General features: G+C 50.7%; 1 protein-coding gene across 1 annotated transcript in view; it reads left to right on the top strand.

The window, feature by feature from the left end:
* Positions 1-8,809: 8,809 nt before the first annotated feature.
* Cdcp2 (CUB domain containing protein 2) overlaps positions 8,810-14,158 on the top strand; it is a 15,746-nt gene continuing 10,397 nt past the window's right edge. The window contains exons 1-3 of the mRNA XM_031376831.1: positions 8,810-8,882; positions 8,974-9,134; positions 13,772-14,119. Coding sequence (XP_031232691.1) covers positions 9,056-9,134; positions 13,772-14,119 — 427 coding nt within the window. The 5' untranslated portion in view covers positions 8,810-8,882; positions 8,974-9,055. The remainder of the gene's footprint in view (positions 8,883-8,973; positions 9,135-13,771; positions 14,120-14,158) is intronic.

A 14,158-nucleotide genomic window follows, 5' to 3' on the forward strand; every position in this document is an offset into this window, starting at 1 on the left:
CCTTCCTCTCCTCTTCACCTCCCTCAGTGTGGAATCTGAGCAGCCTGGCTACTAGTCAGATTAGTTATCCTGAATATTGGCAAGGGCACAAATATGTCTGTAATGCCAAGATGCCAGACAGTCTCCTATCACCTGGATACTCAAGAGCTCATAGATAGTGTTTGCTGTGCCTGGCAAGGTATAGGTGAGCATAACATAGGACTGATTGGAATTCTTGAGGTCATCCCACTTGGTGGGTGGGTCCTGTCAGCGGGCCGGTTCCTCTCTGCAGGCTGTGGGGATGGAGTGTCCCCTGGGCACTGCCATTATGTAATAGTGCAATGACAGGGGGACACTCAGGACCTAAACATAACCCGAAGGCCTCAGAAGACGAACAAAGAGCTCACTTCTCTGTGAGCAAAACAGATTAGCACCCCAAGTTATTCTGCCACTGCCCCTCCATTCAGTCCGGAAGCATACCCAGAGCCTGTGTGGCCTTGCCCAGCCACCGTATTCCCAACCCACAGGGTGCTCAGCATAGCCAGAGCCTGCGTGGCCTTGCCCAGCCACCGTATTCCCAACCCACAGGGTGCTCAGCACCTCCAGGACTACCTGAGCCATAGCAGAGCTGTGGAGCGCTTTACAGGCAGCAGGACCCTACATCTATGGGGAGTCCTCACCAGTGTATTTACCCCAAGTTAGAGACAGAAACTAAGCCTCTGAGCTACCAAGATCATGTAAGGGGACACACGTTCCAACATGCGTTAATTGTTTTAACAGTTACATGACATATGAACACACCTGGAGGTCCATGTAAAGACTTCTGTTTCTGTATGGCATGAGACAGCCAAGGCTAAAAGCCTTTAATCCCAGCATTTGGGAGGCAGAGGCAGGTGGATTTCTGAGTTCAAGGCCAGCCTAGTCTACAGAGTGAGTTCCAGGACAGCCAGGGCTACACAGGGAAACCCTGTCTTGAAAAAAGAAAAGAAAAAGAAAAAAAAAAAAGGAAATAAGCAGTTCTCTTTTGTTTGTTCTTCTCTTTGTTTTGTTTCCGTGCTGGGAACTGATTCGAGAGCCTCGTGGATGCTAAGTTAAAGACATGGTCCACCACACCTAGTTCCAGTGGAGGTCTCAGTGGGATGGATATCAATCTGTAGTTAAAAATAAATGGATCGGGTCTCCATGTACCAGCATAGAGTAAATATTTTTAAATGTCGTAATGGAATAAGCTGCACATAGTAACAGGACAAGTTACAGAGCTAGCAAGATCACTTTGCAGCTGATGGTGCTTGCCGTCAAGCCTGACAACCTGAGTTTGAACCTTGTAACTCAAATGGTGAAGGGAGAGAGTCAGCTCCCACAGATTGTCCTCTAGTGTGTGCACACGTGGACCAATAAAAGCAAGGAGATTGGGGTTGGGACAGTATTTATACTTGGGAATTATAAAACTCCGAAATAATGTTTTCTGTTGAGATAGGCCAGCTGCAAACACAGAGCTGCCTGATGGAGAGAGATGGGCCAGAGTGGGCGGGCCAGGGCAGTGAGGAAGTGCGTTGGAGCTCCTCTTGTATTGTTACAGAAAAGGTTTACAAAGAGCTTCTGGCAGCTGGGTGGTGGTGGCGCACACCTTTAATCCCAGCACTTGGGAGGCAGAGGCAGGCGGATTTCTGAGTTCGAGGACAGCCAGGGCTACACAGAGAAACCCTGTCTCAAAAGAGCTTCTGGCAAGTCCAGGTGTTGGTTCTCTGGTAGCTGCTTTGTTATTTTATTTCCACCACCCCCAGCCTTCCCTCCCCCCAACCTGTGTTTAAGAACAGTTCTACAATTAGACTGCAAAACAGTATCTACTGTACCCCGACAGGTACACACAGGGAACCCCAGCACTTGGAAGGTGGAGACAGGAGGATCAGATCAAGATTATTCCTGGCTGCTGGGCAGTGGTGGCACACGCCTTTAATCCCAGCACTTGGGATACAGAGGCAGGCAGATTTCTGAGTTCAAGGCCAACCTGATCTACAGAGTGAGTTCCAGGACAGCCAGGGCTACACAGAGAAACTCTGGAAAAACCAAAAAAGAAAAAAAGAAAAGATTATTCCTGGTTACATAGGAAGTGTGAGGGTAGCTTGGGGTACCTGGGAGGCTGTCTCAAAAACAGAGCAAAACAAAATGATCCTAGGTAGCCACTCCATATACACAGAAAGTAGGGCTTCAGCTGCTCTTGGGCTCTCCCGCCTCCTGATAGAATCGTCCCTTCATGCCTCCAAGCTCTTCAGGAATTCACTGAAGCATTTCTGTGAGCAGTGGTGCCCCAGGCCTTCTAGGTGTGGAAGACAGCACTGCAGGCAGCAATGGGCCTGGCCCCCAGACCTGGCCTCATTCTCCCTCTTTTCCATGTGAACTCAAATCAAAATGACTTGACAAACCCCTTGTTGGTGCACTCTTTTTTCCTTCTTTTTAGCCACTTTTAAAATGAAGCAGACCTTGGTTCAAGTCTCTTCCTGTGACCCATAGCAAGTAACTTAGCCCCTGTGAAGCTCAGTTTGCTCATCTCTACAATGGGGATATAACTGTCCCCTTAGGTCATCTAACCTAGTGAGAATGAGGGAAACAGCTTGCACAGCTTGACGTGGGTGCCCCCAGCCTGTATTAGTAGGTTTTCACCACTGAAAGGACTATCCCAGAGAAATGGAGGAAAAGAGTTAAGAGTTTCAGTCTATGGTCAGCTGACTCCACTGCTTGGGGTCTAAGGCACAGACAACAGCATCATAGCAGCTGGTGAGAGAGAGGAGAGAGCTTTTTACCCCCTCCCAGCCAGGAAGCAGCAGACAGGAAGGGGTCAGGACAAGATGTACCCCCAGAGACGCCCCAACACCCCCGCACCCTCAGTGACCTGCTTTCTCCAGCTAGGTACTGCTAAAGTGTCTAGCACCTTCCAAAATAGCACCACACATGAGGATCAGACCTTCAACATATGGGGACATTTCATATTCAAAGCATAACAGGCCCAGTCTACCCCCACACACCTTTTCCTCTCCCTGGTGCTCGACTCCTGGTGACTGCTGAGGACTGCATTTCTTCCCAAACATCACTGTCAATCATCCTCTGCACGCCCAGCATGATGATGCACTCCCATAGCCTCAGCCACTCAGATGCTCAGGTGAGAGGATCTTATGAATCCAGTGTTCAAGACCAGCCTGAGCAACATGGCCAGACTCTCTGAAATTTTCTTTTCTGAAACCAAACAACAACAAAAACCCACCCTACAACCACCTTAATCATTGTTCCCATGCTTTGGAGAATTTTGACCCCAGATTGCGAGTATTGAGTCATGTTACTTATCTCCCATGTTTTTATTAAAGATGTAGACAACTGCCACTCAAAGCTACCAATCCGCACATCCTACTGGGCACTGTTCATGACTGACATGCCACTGGCCAGAGGCAGAAGAGCTCTGTAGTATGTGTTGCTCGCCGTCAGACCCTGCGTCTTACTCCTTCGGTTGGCATGAACTGAAGCTGCTGGCCTTGCCCAGGTGAACACTGTCCTCATAGCGGGTACCGCGGGCAGGCTGGGAACTGAGTTTCTTTGTCATACCTTAGTGTGGAGCACCCTGAGGGTCCCAGGACCCCCCACTCCAAAGGGCTCACTCTAAATAGATGGCATGTACCAGTACCACACAGAAGAGTGCAAGGTTCACATGCAGGGACGTGGCAAGGCTGTCTGCACAAAGGTCCCACAGACCCTGGCTGGAGGCCACCACATCACCATGCCCGCTGCTCCCAGTGACAGAACACGCTGGCTTATATGGGATGGGGTGGCAGTCTTGACCAGGTCTCAGATCTCAGAGCTCAGAATGTTGGCCAGGTGGGTAAACTAAGGATGGTAGGCCACACCAGCCAGCTTGGAGGGCGGGTGGGCCTGGATTAGTCCCTCCACTTGGTTGGGAAGGGACTTGCTCAAGGCTCCACAGTGCATCAGAGGCAAAGCCCAATCACCGCCTTGCCAGAGCACCATGGGTAATATAGGACCCCAGTGCTGTTGGGGGTTAACAGCTCTTTCCGACTACCTCCAGCTCTTGCCTTTCCCAGGATAGTGCATAACCACTCTGTTTAGCCCGAGCTGTGGTGGGAACAGGCCTTTGGGAAAATGGGACTCCATTTTCTCATCTGTGGCACGTGGATAGTTCCCTTTCCTACAGGGCTGGGAGACTCAGTGAGACAGCGTGAGGCCACCAAGCTAGGGTGGGGCCCAAATGGCTGTGATTCCAGCCCCCTCTTCATTTCCTTCCCATGGGCCCAGGAGCTACAAGCTGAGGTCACAAAGTATACACTCTTGTCCAAGGGCTCTTGGAGAACCTTGCCCTTGTCCTGCCTGGACTTCAGAGGTGTCATCTGCAGTGTGTGGCTTTCACACCTCAGCCTGTGGGAAAGGGAACAGGGTGGAGCGATTGTGAAATAAAAACAGAAACTCTGAGGTAGTTCTCTGGGCCTGGGGTTGGGGTGTGGCTCCCAAGAATGTGAGGACCCAGCAACTCCTTGGACCACCATCCATAATTGGGGGCTCCACCCTACTCACCACCAGCCCCTGCCCCACAGAATTCGCCTCCCCATCCCCCATCCACCTCTCTGCTTTGTCTCAAACCCTTCACTTTCTCCAGTATCCCCCTCCTCAGTCCTGTGGAAACACAGCACTATGCAGGCCCCAAGACTTCCTATCAGGCTCCAATGGAAATTTGGGGTAAGGAGCTGCTACCCTTCCTGTTCCCACTTCTTGGCCTCTGCACTCAGGACAAATGTCCTGAGATCTCTGTGGTCCCCGTTAAGGAAGTGATGTGGTTCCTGGAATCCCAACAGGAGTCTCCAGGGTCGATAGGCCTCTCTGTCTCTGCTCTCTGCCACTGTGTGTCTCCAGGCCTGTGTGGGATAGGGAGGCAGATGCCCCACAGCACCCGTGCTTTCCCCTGGGCACTGTCCTGTACTCAACAGTCAGTGACAGATACAGACATGAAGATAAAACTGGCTTAGAGCATATCCTAGCTATCGATGTGCATCCCAATGCATGCATAGAGATGCATATGCTCTTGGCAATGAGCAGCGTGAACACCTATTCTCATAGGGATGTGTATGAGCTACATGCGTGCACACCTGAAGAAAAACAGCTTCCCACCAGCAGGTGCTGTGTGCCATGGAAAAGGATGAATGCGTGCAGAAAAGCATGTGGACCCCAGCACATGGAAAAGCACATGGTCCCCTGGGGTAACCATGCACATGCACTGTAACATTTGCACAGAGACTGATGGACATGTAATGTATCCATATAACCAGAGGGCGAAGTACATGCACTGACATCTGGGTCCATGCTGATCTAGATATAAATCCTTCAACATGCAGGGAACAGATGTCTCAGTGACAGCACGGTGTGCTCCATGTATGTGCACAGGGATGAACATGTGTGGAAAGAAGCAGATATGAATGCCTAGGCATATGCAGTCACAGAAGGGCATAGTCACACTCTGTAAGTCCTGTCACACGGAGATTGGTGCCCTTAGTGTCTGGGGGATTGACAGACGTCAAAGTGGGCTCCTGTACAGGAAAAGAAAGGTGACATGTCCCGGTGATGGAAACACGACCAACCCAGGGCATTCATCCCTCCGTAAATGGCGTACTCACAACTGTGTGGAGCTCACCCCACCCCCCAGAGATGGTCATTTGGTCTCATAGCTCCTGGTGCCACAGAGCTAGTCAGGACAGGGTGGCCACCTTACACCAAGATAGCCCTGAAAGTTTGAAAGCAGGCCCTGAAGCATCAGCCTACATTGGTACACAGGAGTGCTGATGGATACCCGTGCCCCCATTTGACAGTCTTGTGGGCAGGTGGCAGCCTTTGCTGCTTCTCCACTACCTCTCCTGGGATCAGTCAAGAAGCCCTGGCTACATTCTGATTGGAGGCAAGAGGCCTTCAGGCAGCAAGAGGCCATGTCCAGAGGTGACTCCAAGGAGAAAGGGTTGTAAGGAAACAGGCCAACCAGGGTCTGCACATCACGCAGAGTTTACATGCATGGGCTACATACAGAAGGGAGACTGTGCTCCGAGGACACCGGAGGAAGCTTTGAAGCTTCCTTCACCCATCATGTCCTCATGGTGCATAGTTCTCAGCTCACAAGTGTGGAAGGGCCAAGCTAATAACTCCCACATGGTCCGACTTCTAGAAGTCCCGGGCTTAACCACTGCACTGGACTGTCCTGCCACGGGGAGGGGGGTGCAGGGCCTGGTTGTGGGAAAGAACGTTTGTGTGTTTGTGTCCCCAGAATTTGTATGCTAAACTAGCATGCAATTGCAGTGGAGATGCTAGCCTTTGGGAAGTGGGTAGTCTCTTGGAGATTAGTGCTCTTATAAACGAGACCACACTCACTCCCACCCACCCCAGCCCCACCCCACCCTCAACTCCCAGAGCTCCTTACCTCTCTCACCACAGGAGGACTCAGCCAGTTTCTGGTTTTACCAGACACCTTGGTTTTGGACTCCTATCCGTCAGAACACTGAGGAGTAAGCATGCACTGTTTATGGGTGACCAGCCTGTGGTATTTCATTACAGCTGAGTAGGAGAGCAGGGTTAACAGCCTCTGGCCCAGGCACACATGGGCCCAGAGGGAAAAGGGCACTCGCTGATTGTGGGCCTCTGAACGGTTCAGGCCAGACATGTCTGTTGAGCATCTGGGATGTTGGAGATGAGGCACAGGCAAAGATGAATGTCTTATGCTGTGATAAACACCAGAACCTGAAGCAACCGGGGGAGGAAAGGGTTGATTTCAGCTCACAGGCCATCAATGGAAGTCAGAGCAAGAGCCCTAGGTGGAGAGCTGGAGGCAGGAACTGAAGCAGAGGCCATGAGCCTCTTTCTTATTATGTCTCTCTGCAGTCCTGGGATCACTTCCTGAGCAGGGCTGCTCATTCTGAAGTCCTCTTGGGTAGAACTTACCCTAGGACCTTGACACAGGCACGGAGCTTCAGCTTGCTCCCCTGTCAACAGCGAAACCTACTGTGTGCTGTGCTGTATGAGAAGCTACACACAAGTGAACAGCACCCCAGCACAATGCCCATCTATCACCCTGCCTGGCTTTCATTCATAAACATTATTATTATTATTATTATTATTATTATTATTATTATTATTATTATTATTAATGACAGAGTTGTTTCTCTATGTAGCTCTGGCTGTCCTGGAACTCATTCCATAGAACTCAGAGGTCTGCCTGCCTCTGTCTTGTGAGTGCTGGGACTAAAAGCGTGCACTACCATCTCCCAGCGCCCCTCATTCACACAGTCAGTGCTTGATTAAAAAGTTTTACTTTTGAGCCTTCCCAGAACTTTCCTTTCTTTTCCATCCAGCTCCATGGAAAAGCCAGTCTCTCTGGTCTGACCATTCCTGATGCCCTTTGCTGAACACCCTCCAGGTGGCCTCCTCTGCCAGCAGCCTAGGGCTCCCCTGGGACTGCCTGACAAGAGGGCGGGCCAGAGGCGACATGTGCTCTGGCAGATGGACAGCTGGGTTCCTCTTGGGTAGATAAAAAGCGTACTTGTTGTGGTGTGGTGAGCCAGGCTGGTAAGACATCCGTTCCTGGTCTCATTTAATCCTACTGGAGAATAGCAGGCTGCTGCTACCTCTTTCTGTGGAGGAAACTGGGCCTCAGAGAGAACATCTCACTTTCACAGCCCCCTCAGCCTGGTAGTGGGGCAGCCAGGACTCACTTCAATAAATCAGAAACCACAGCCCAGGCTCTGCCCTTTCTGGGAAAGTGGGCATCTGTCAGTACCCCCCAGGCCTAGTACAGGCTCTGCACAAACACAACAATTAGGAATATGTGGTGGGGGGGGGGCGGGGGAGAGATGGGGAAGTGATTTCCACATTCACATTGAGGACTTGAGTTTGATCCTTAGAACCCCCCCCCCCCACATTCCCAATAAAAAAAAAACCTCAAGCATTTATTTCACCATTGGGGAGGTAGAGGCAGTCAGATCCCTGGGGCTCATGGATCAATTCTAGATTCAATAAGAGACTCTATTTCAAAAATCAAGGTGGATGGTTTCTGGGGAACACCACTCAAAGTTGGTCTCTGACCTCCACGCATGTGTTCCCTCCCTTCCTCTCCTTCCCCTGCTCCCTGCCCCCTTGGGGTGGGCTGACTCAAAGGGGGGAAATTCCTGGAGGGAAAACCAGATCCCATTTGCTGCTGGACACAGCTCTCTTCAGGACTCTTCTGCAGTCCCAGCTCCTAGCACAGAGCCATGTAAATGAGCCTCGTGGACCAGTGAAGGCACGGTTCCTGTCCAGGCCACACAGCAGGCTGCGGCCCACATCTGTCGCATTAGAAGACTCCCAGCAGAAATCCAAAGTGCCGATGCTGCTGTTCCTGACGCATTCTTCCTTGAAGAAGACTCCTGTCCTCAGCCGTCCACAGCTCCTTCTCTGTCCCTCTGAGCGGAATTCTCACATTGGAAGGAAGCTTGTCCTGTCTGTCCTGAGAACAGTAGGCTCCTTTTGGCTTTCTCTGGAGTGGAGGATGAAGAAAGACAGTACACGCCTGCTGGATGCCTCAGCATATTCTGAGTGCTTACTGTATACATTAGCACACTCGACCTCATCTCTTTTTTTCCCAGTAGCCCCAGAGACAGGGTTGTGTGGCTGTACCAGTTGGATCAGAAGGCCAAGAGGCACAGGAGTGAAATGACTTGTTTAGGATCCCCTGGCCAGTGGGAGGCTGAACTGGAATAGATCTGGCCCTGGAATTTAGGCCCTTTCTCCACTGTCTTCTTGCAGGTCTAACCTGCGCCCCTTCCTGATACAGGGTAGCCATTGCAGTTCTCAGTACGTGTCAACCTGGTGACACCAGATCCGTCACCTCAGTGAGGAGTGGAGGAAGCACCTAGGATCGGCTTACTAATTCAAGGGTCCAATGAATTATTCACACCACCATTTACCTGGAGGCCCTTCCAGCCTCACCTCTCTTTCCCCTCTCAGACCCCTTGGATCCTGACTCCTGAACTCAGCTTTGGTAGGGGGAGCCCCTGGTGAGGAGATGCTAGCTGAGCTGGGGGCCTGCCTACTGCTGGCAGTGGTACTGCTGGACTCTGGTCCTGGGACCCGAGCCATGGAAGGTAGGTGATCCGGCAGCTCACAACAGAGCGGATGGGAGGAGGGTGCAGAGGAAGCCCCAGCCAGAAAGTAGGAGTCACTTTGGGGACCTGGCTGAGTTGAGTGTGCGCTTGCTCCTGAGAAGGATGAAGAACAGCATTGAGTGAGGCCTGCTGTGTGTGTCACACACACAAGAGCATTTTATCTGCAGAACAAAGTCCCATGTGAGGGCTGCCCTGCTTTTCCAGATGAAGAAATTCAGGGCTGGAGGGCTTAGGTACAAGGCCACACAATTGTGGCTCATGAAGGGAGTGGCTCAGAGGTGTGGAAGGACCCTCTGTTCTGGGAGCCTGCCAAGCCCTAAGGTTCCAGCTTCCTCTCAGTGCCATTTGGTGCCTCTGGTGCGCTGGCTCCAATGTGTCTGTGTCCTTGCTGGGAACCACGAGGTTCTCTTTCTAAGAATGCCTGCCCTGCTGTCCCTCTGCCTGGGAAAAAGTTTTTCCTGGAGCTTCTTAGAAGGATTCTGTTTCTCCTTAAAATACTTTTCCAGTTACATTTATTGTGTGTGCAGGGGGCACATGCAGGGGGTGAGTGCAGCATTTTCCCCGTGGAGGTCAGAGGGCACGCTGCGGGAGCTGGTTCTCTCCTTCCACCACGCGTGTATGGGGATTAAGTTCAGGTGGTCAGGCTCAGGGGCGAGAGCCTTTATCCACTGAGCCACCCAGCCAGTCCCTTTTTCTCTGCTCACCCTTAAAGTTTAGGTCATGCCACTTCCTCCGTGAAGTCCTCCCTGTCCTCTGTTGGGCTCAGGTGCCCCTTCCCCAGGCTCCCAGAACTCCTCCACCCCAGACTGTGATCCTAGGAACTTTGTGTCACTCTGACCCGAAGATTGCTTTCTGTAGTCATTTCACCGCTCTGCAACATGTGACCTTGCTGGGGACTGGAGAGAGGGGCTCAACAAGCTGCTCCGTACAGCTTGTCTTCTCAAGCTCAACTAGGGTTCAAGAGTGAAGAGGCAGCTTGCCAGTCACTCGATTGCTGGCAGAAAAGGTTTGGCCACGTCGGGGTCTCAGCCCAACTTATTTACTAACCTCCAAGGCTTGGGTGGCCTTGAGGGTTAGTGTGCCTGGCTGGATCTTTATAAGCAAGATTTCCACTTGTGCTGGTGCCCAGGGCCACGTAGGTCACAGGAGTTTCTCTCTGACCCTTGTGTGGTCAGCGTGGGGGAAGGACAAGAGTGGACACTGGAAGAAAGGTCCCCCTTCCATCTTTTTGCCATAAGGCTATGAACTAGACTCAATTCCAGGCACCAGCCTGCTCAGACAGGGAAGAAATCATGTGACCTGGCCCCCCGCATGGCCCTTGCTCTACCTCTGTCTGCCTGGCAAGACTGAGGCTAGCTAGCACCAGGCGTGTGGCTGAGGTCTGCAGAGGGTGAGTTATGCCCCCACCCACCATCTTCAGCAGTAAATGCAATCTGCCTTCCCACTCTGCACAGATCACCTCCTCTGCGGATCTCGCTGCTCCCCTAATACTTCTGTCCCCTAACTCCACACCATACAGATACAGCACACCACAGGTGTGGCTTTACCAGGCTTGCCTGACTCTCCTCAGCCCCACCTCTCCTAAGAGCTTGCCTGAGTTGAAGGCTCAGTCCACATCGGCATAGGCCTGCGTTTGAGCTATGTCCTTCTCACAGGGATGTTATTCAAGTGTGCCCTCTCCTCATTTATTGTTAAAATACTGGGACTATTTATCTCACAGAAGTCTCTTCATCTTTGGCTTGGCCAAATGGAACCTCATGGTGTTAGGAGCATTCTTGTGGCATACATCTTTAATCTTAGCACTTGGGAGGCAGTGGTGGGCAGATCTTTGAGTTCGAGGCCAGCTTGGTCTACAGAGTGAGTTCTAGGTCAGCTAGGACTACACAGAGAAACCCTGTCTTGGAAACACACACACACACACACACACACACACACACACACACACAAACTCCAAGAAACAAACCAAAAAAGGGGGGTTGGGAGGAGAATGTTTCTAGGGCTGACAAGAAGGCTCAGCACTAGGTGCTCTTCCAGGGAGCTTAGTTCTGTTTGTTCCCAGTATCCATGTGATTAGGAAACTCACAACTCTCTGCTTCCAGGGGATCCATCATCCTGGCATCCACGGGCTCTGCACTCATATACAGACTCCATACAGACACACATGAAATCTTGAAAGAGGAGGAGAGGTAGGAGGAAGAGGAGGAAAAGGGGGAGGAGGAAGAGGAGGAAAAGGGGGAGGAGGAAGAGGAGGAGGTTCTCTTGTGGGGCCAGTGAGACGGTTCAGAATTTACCTCAAGAGTCTGACGTCTGGTGGCCTGAAGTTGATCCCTAGAACCCACAGAAGGTTGTCCTGAGTCTGTGCATGCATGCTGGGGCACTTCCCCCACCTCCGTGATGCACACACATGTACACACGCATAGTAATAAATAAACTCTATGTTTTAAAGATTCACTTATTTTTGTTTTATGTATGTATTTTGTCTGCCTGTGTGTCTGTGAACTCTTTGTATGCCTGGTACATGGCATCAGATCCCCTAGAACTGGGGTTACAGACAGTTGTGAGCTACCACATGGGTGCTGGGAATTAAACTGAGGTCCTCTGAAAGAGCACGAAACGCTCTTAACCTCAGAGCCATCTCTCCAGACTCAGAATTTAATTTTTTAAAAAATTCTTAAAAGTGTGTTCTCTTATAAGCTGGGGCAGTAGCTCATTTGATAAAGTGTTTGCTGTGCAAGCAGGAAAAGCTGAGTTCAAGATCCAGAAGCCATGGAATAATGCCATGTCTGTAATCCCAGGGCTGGGAAGGTGGGATAAGCAGATGCCCGGAGCACTGGCCAGGCAGCCCAGCCTACTTGGTGAGCTCCAGGACAATAAGAGAACTTGTCTTAAAACCCAAGATGGATAGTCTCTGAGGAACAACATCTGAAGCTATGCTCTGGCCTCCAGGAGCACACATGTACACACACAAATGCTCCTTTAGCTGGGTTCAGTGGCACATACTTGTAATCCTAGCACTCAGGAACCAACTCAGGAGGATCCAAGTAATTTTGAGGCCAGACTGGTCTACATAATGAGTTCCAGGCCAGCCAGAGCTACATAGAAAAACTCTGGCTCAAGACAAACAAACTAATAAAATTCCCTTTTTGATGTAGGGAACAGTTGTGCATCTCTGTAGTCCTAGTCACTGGGGAGGCTGAGGCAGAACGATCACTTGAGTCCAGGAATTCATGAACAAATACATGCATATGCATGCCCATGTGCACATATATACATACATACACACACACTCGTGCACACGTGCACACATAAACATGTATACACACATGCATACACACACACGCGCACACACACACACACACACACACACACACACACACACACACACGTATTTTTCATCCTATCACTTCAAAGGCTGAGGCAAAAGGATCTGCAGTTCTCAATTAGCCTGGGCTGTATAACTATGACTTACTTCAAAAAAAAAAATTATAAGTGATGGAGTGTATACATTTCAAATTGTATAGCATTCTACTGTATAAAGTTCTCCCTTGGCTTATTTTACATTCGTTAAGTTAGTTCTTTGGCATTTCATACACACACACACATGCATCCTGATTTCACACTCACTGTCCCTCCTGCCTCTGTCAAGCCTATGGCTGCGGCTGTGGTTGTTGTTGTTGCTTTTGGATCACCTTCTTTCTGTGTAGCTCAGGCTTGCCTGAAACTTACAGTCCTCAAGCCTCAGCCTCCAGAGTATTTCCCTTGCACACAGTGTGTGTGCATGTATCTTTTTAATTGTGTTTTCCAAACACTTGAACCGGGTGTACTAGCACACACCTGTAACCTCAGTGTCCGACGGCCTAGGGCAATGGAATTATAAATTTGAGGCTGGTCTGAGGCTATTCATGACACCTTGTCTTAAAAACCAAAACAACACAAACTTACCTGGTTTTTCAAAAGCTGGGCAGCCTTGAGTGAGCTTCACGGAGAGTGCTCGTGTGGCGGACGACCACCTGGGCTTTCCCTCTTGCCCATCTTTTCCTTGGCGATAGTACATTAATGACGCTGTCTAATAAAGTGTTCCATTAAAAGTTGTCAAATCTTGTTTTCTAATTGCCTTTCACTGTGTTCCTTTATTGTTTTCTGTTTGTTTACTTATTGTTTGTTTTCTTATTTTTGAGACAGCAGCTCTCTATGTGGCTGGCCTGCAGCTTCCTATGTAGACCAAGGTTGTTCTTGAACTTGCAGAGATCTGCTTGCTTCTGCCTTCCTAATGCTGGGGTTAAACGTGTCCCACCACTCACTGTTCTCCCCAGAGCTTATCTCTCTCCTATCGGCTTCACATTCTTTCATTTATCATCTTCCTGCCAGAACATTGCTATCTATTCCTGCCGATCTCCCAGCACGGAGCACTGCCCAGTGCCCAGTGTTTGTTGCGGGACTAGAAGAGCGCTTCCCCAGTATCTGAAAGATTTGTGCATGCTGAGGGAGTACAGGCACGCATCCAGAGTGATTCTGGATCCAGTCCTGTTTTCTTTCCAGCCTCAAGGACCCAGACTTGCCTCTTGTATCCCAAGTCCCCAGAGCTGACTCTCAGCTCTCCTTTTCTCTCGCTACAGGTGTCAAGTGTGGGGGTGTGCTCTCAGCGCCGTCTGGAAACTTCTCCAGCCCAAACTTCCCCAGTCTGTATCCCTACAACACAGAGTGCAGCTGGCTGATCGTGGTGGCCGAGGGCTCCTCCGTGCTGCTCACCTTCCACGCCTTTGACTTGGAGTACCATGACACCTGTGGCTTTGACTTCCTGGAGATCTACAACGGGGCCCCTGGAGACAAGGGCAATCTGCTGGGCAGGTTCTGTGGCCGGGTGCCCCCGCCACCCTTCACTTCCTCCTGGCATGTCATGTCTGTCATCTTTCACTCAGACAAGCATGTGGCCAGCCGAGGCTTTTCTGCAGGCTACCAGAAAGGTGGGGGGTAGGGGACACTCGGCAGAAACGCTGGCCCCA

Source organism: Mastomys coucha, unplaced genomic scaffold, assembly GCF_008632895.1.
Source record: "Mastomys coucha isolate ucsf_1 unplaced genomic scaffold, UCSF_Mcou_1 pScaffold18, whole genome shotgun sequence".
Lineage (NCBI taxonomy): Eukaryota > Metazoa > Chordata > Mammalia > Rodentia > Muridae > Mastomys > Mastomys coucha.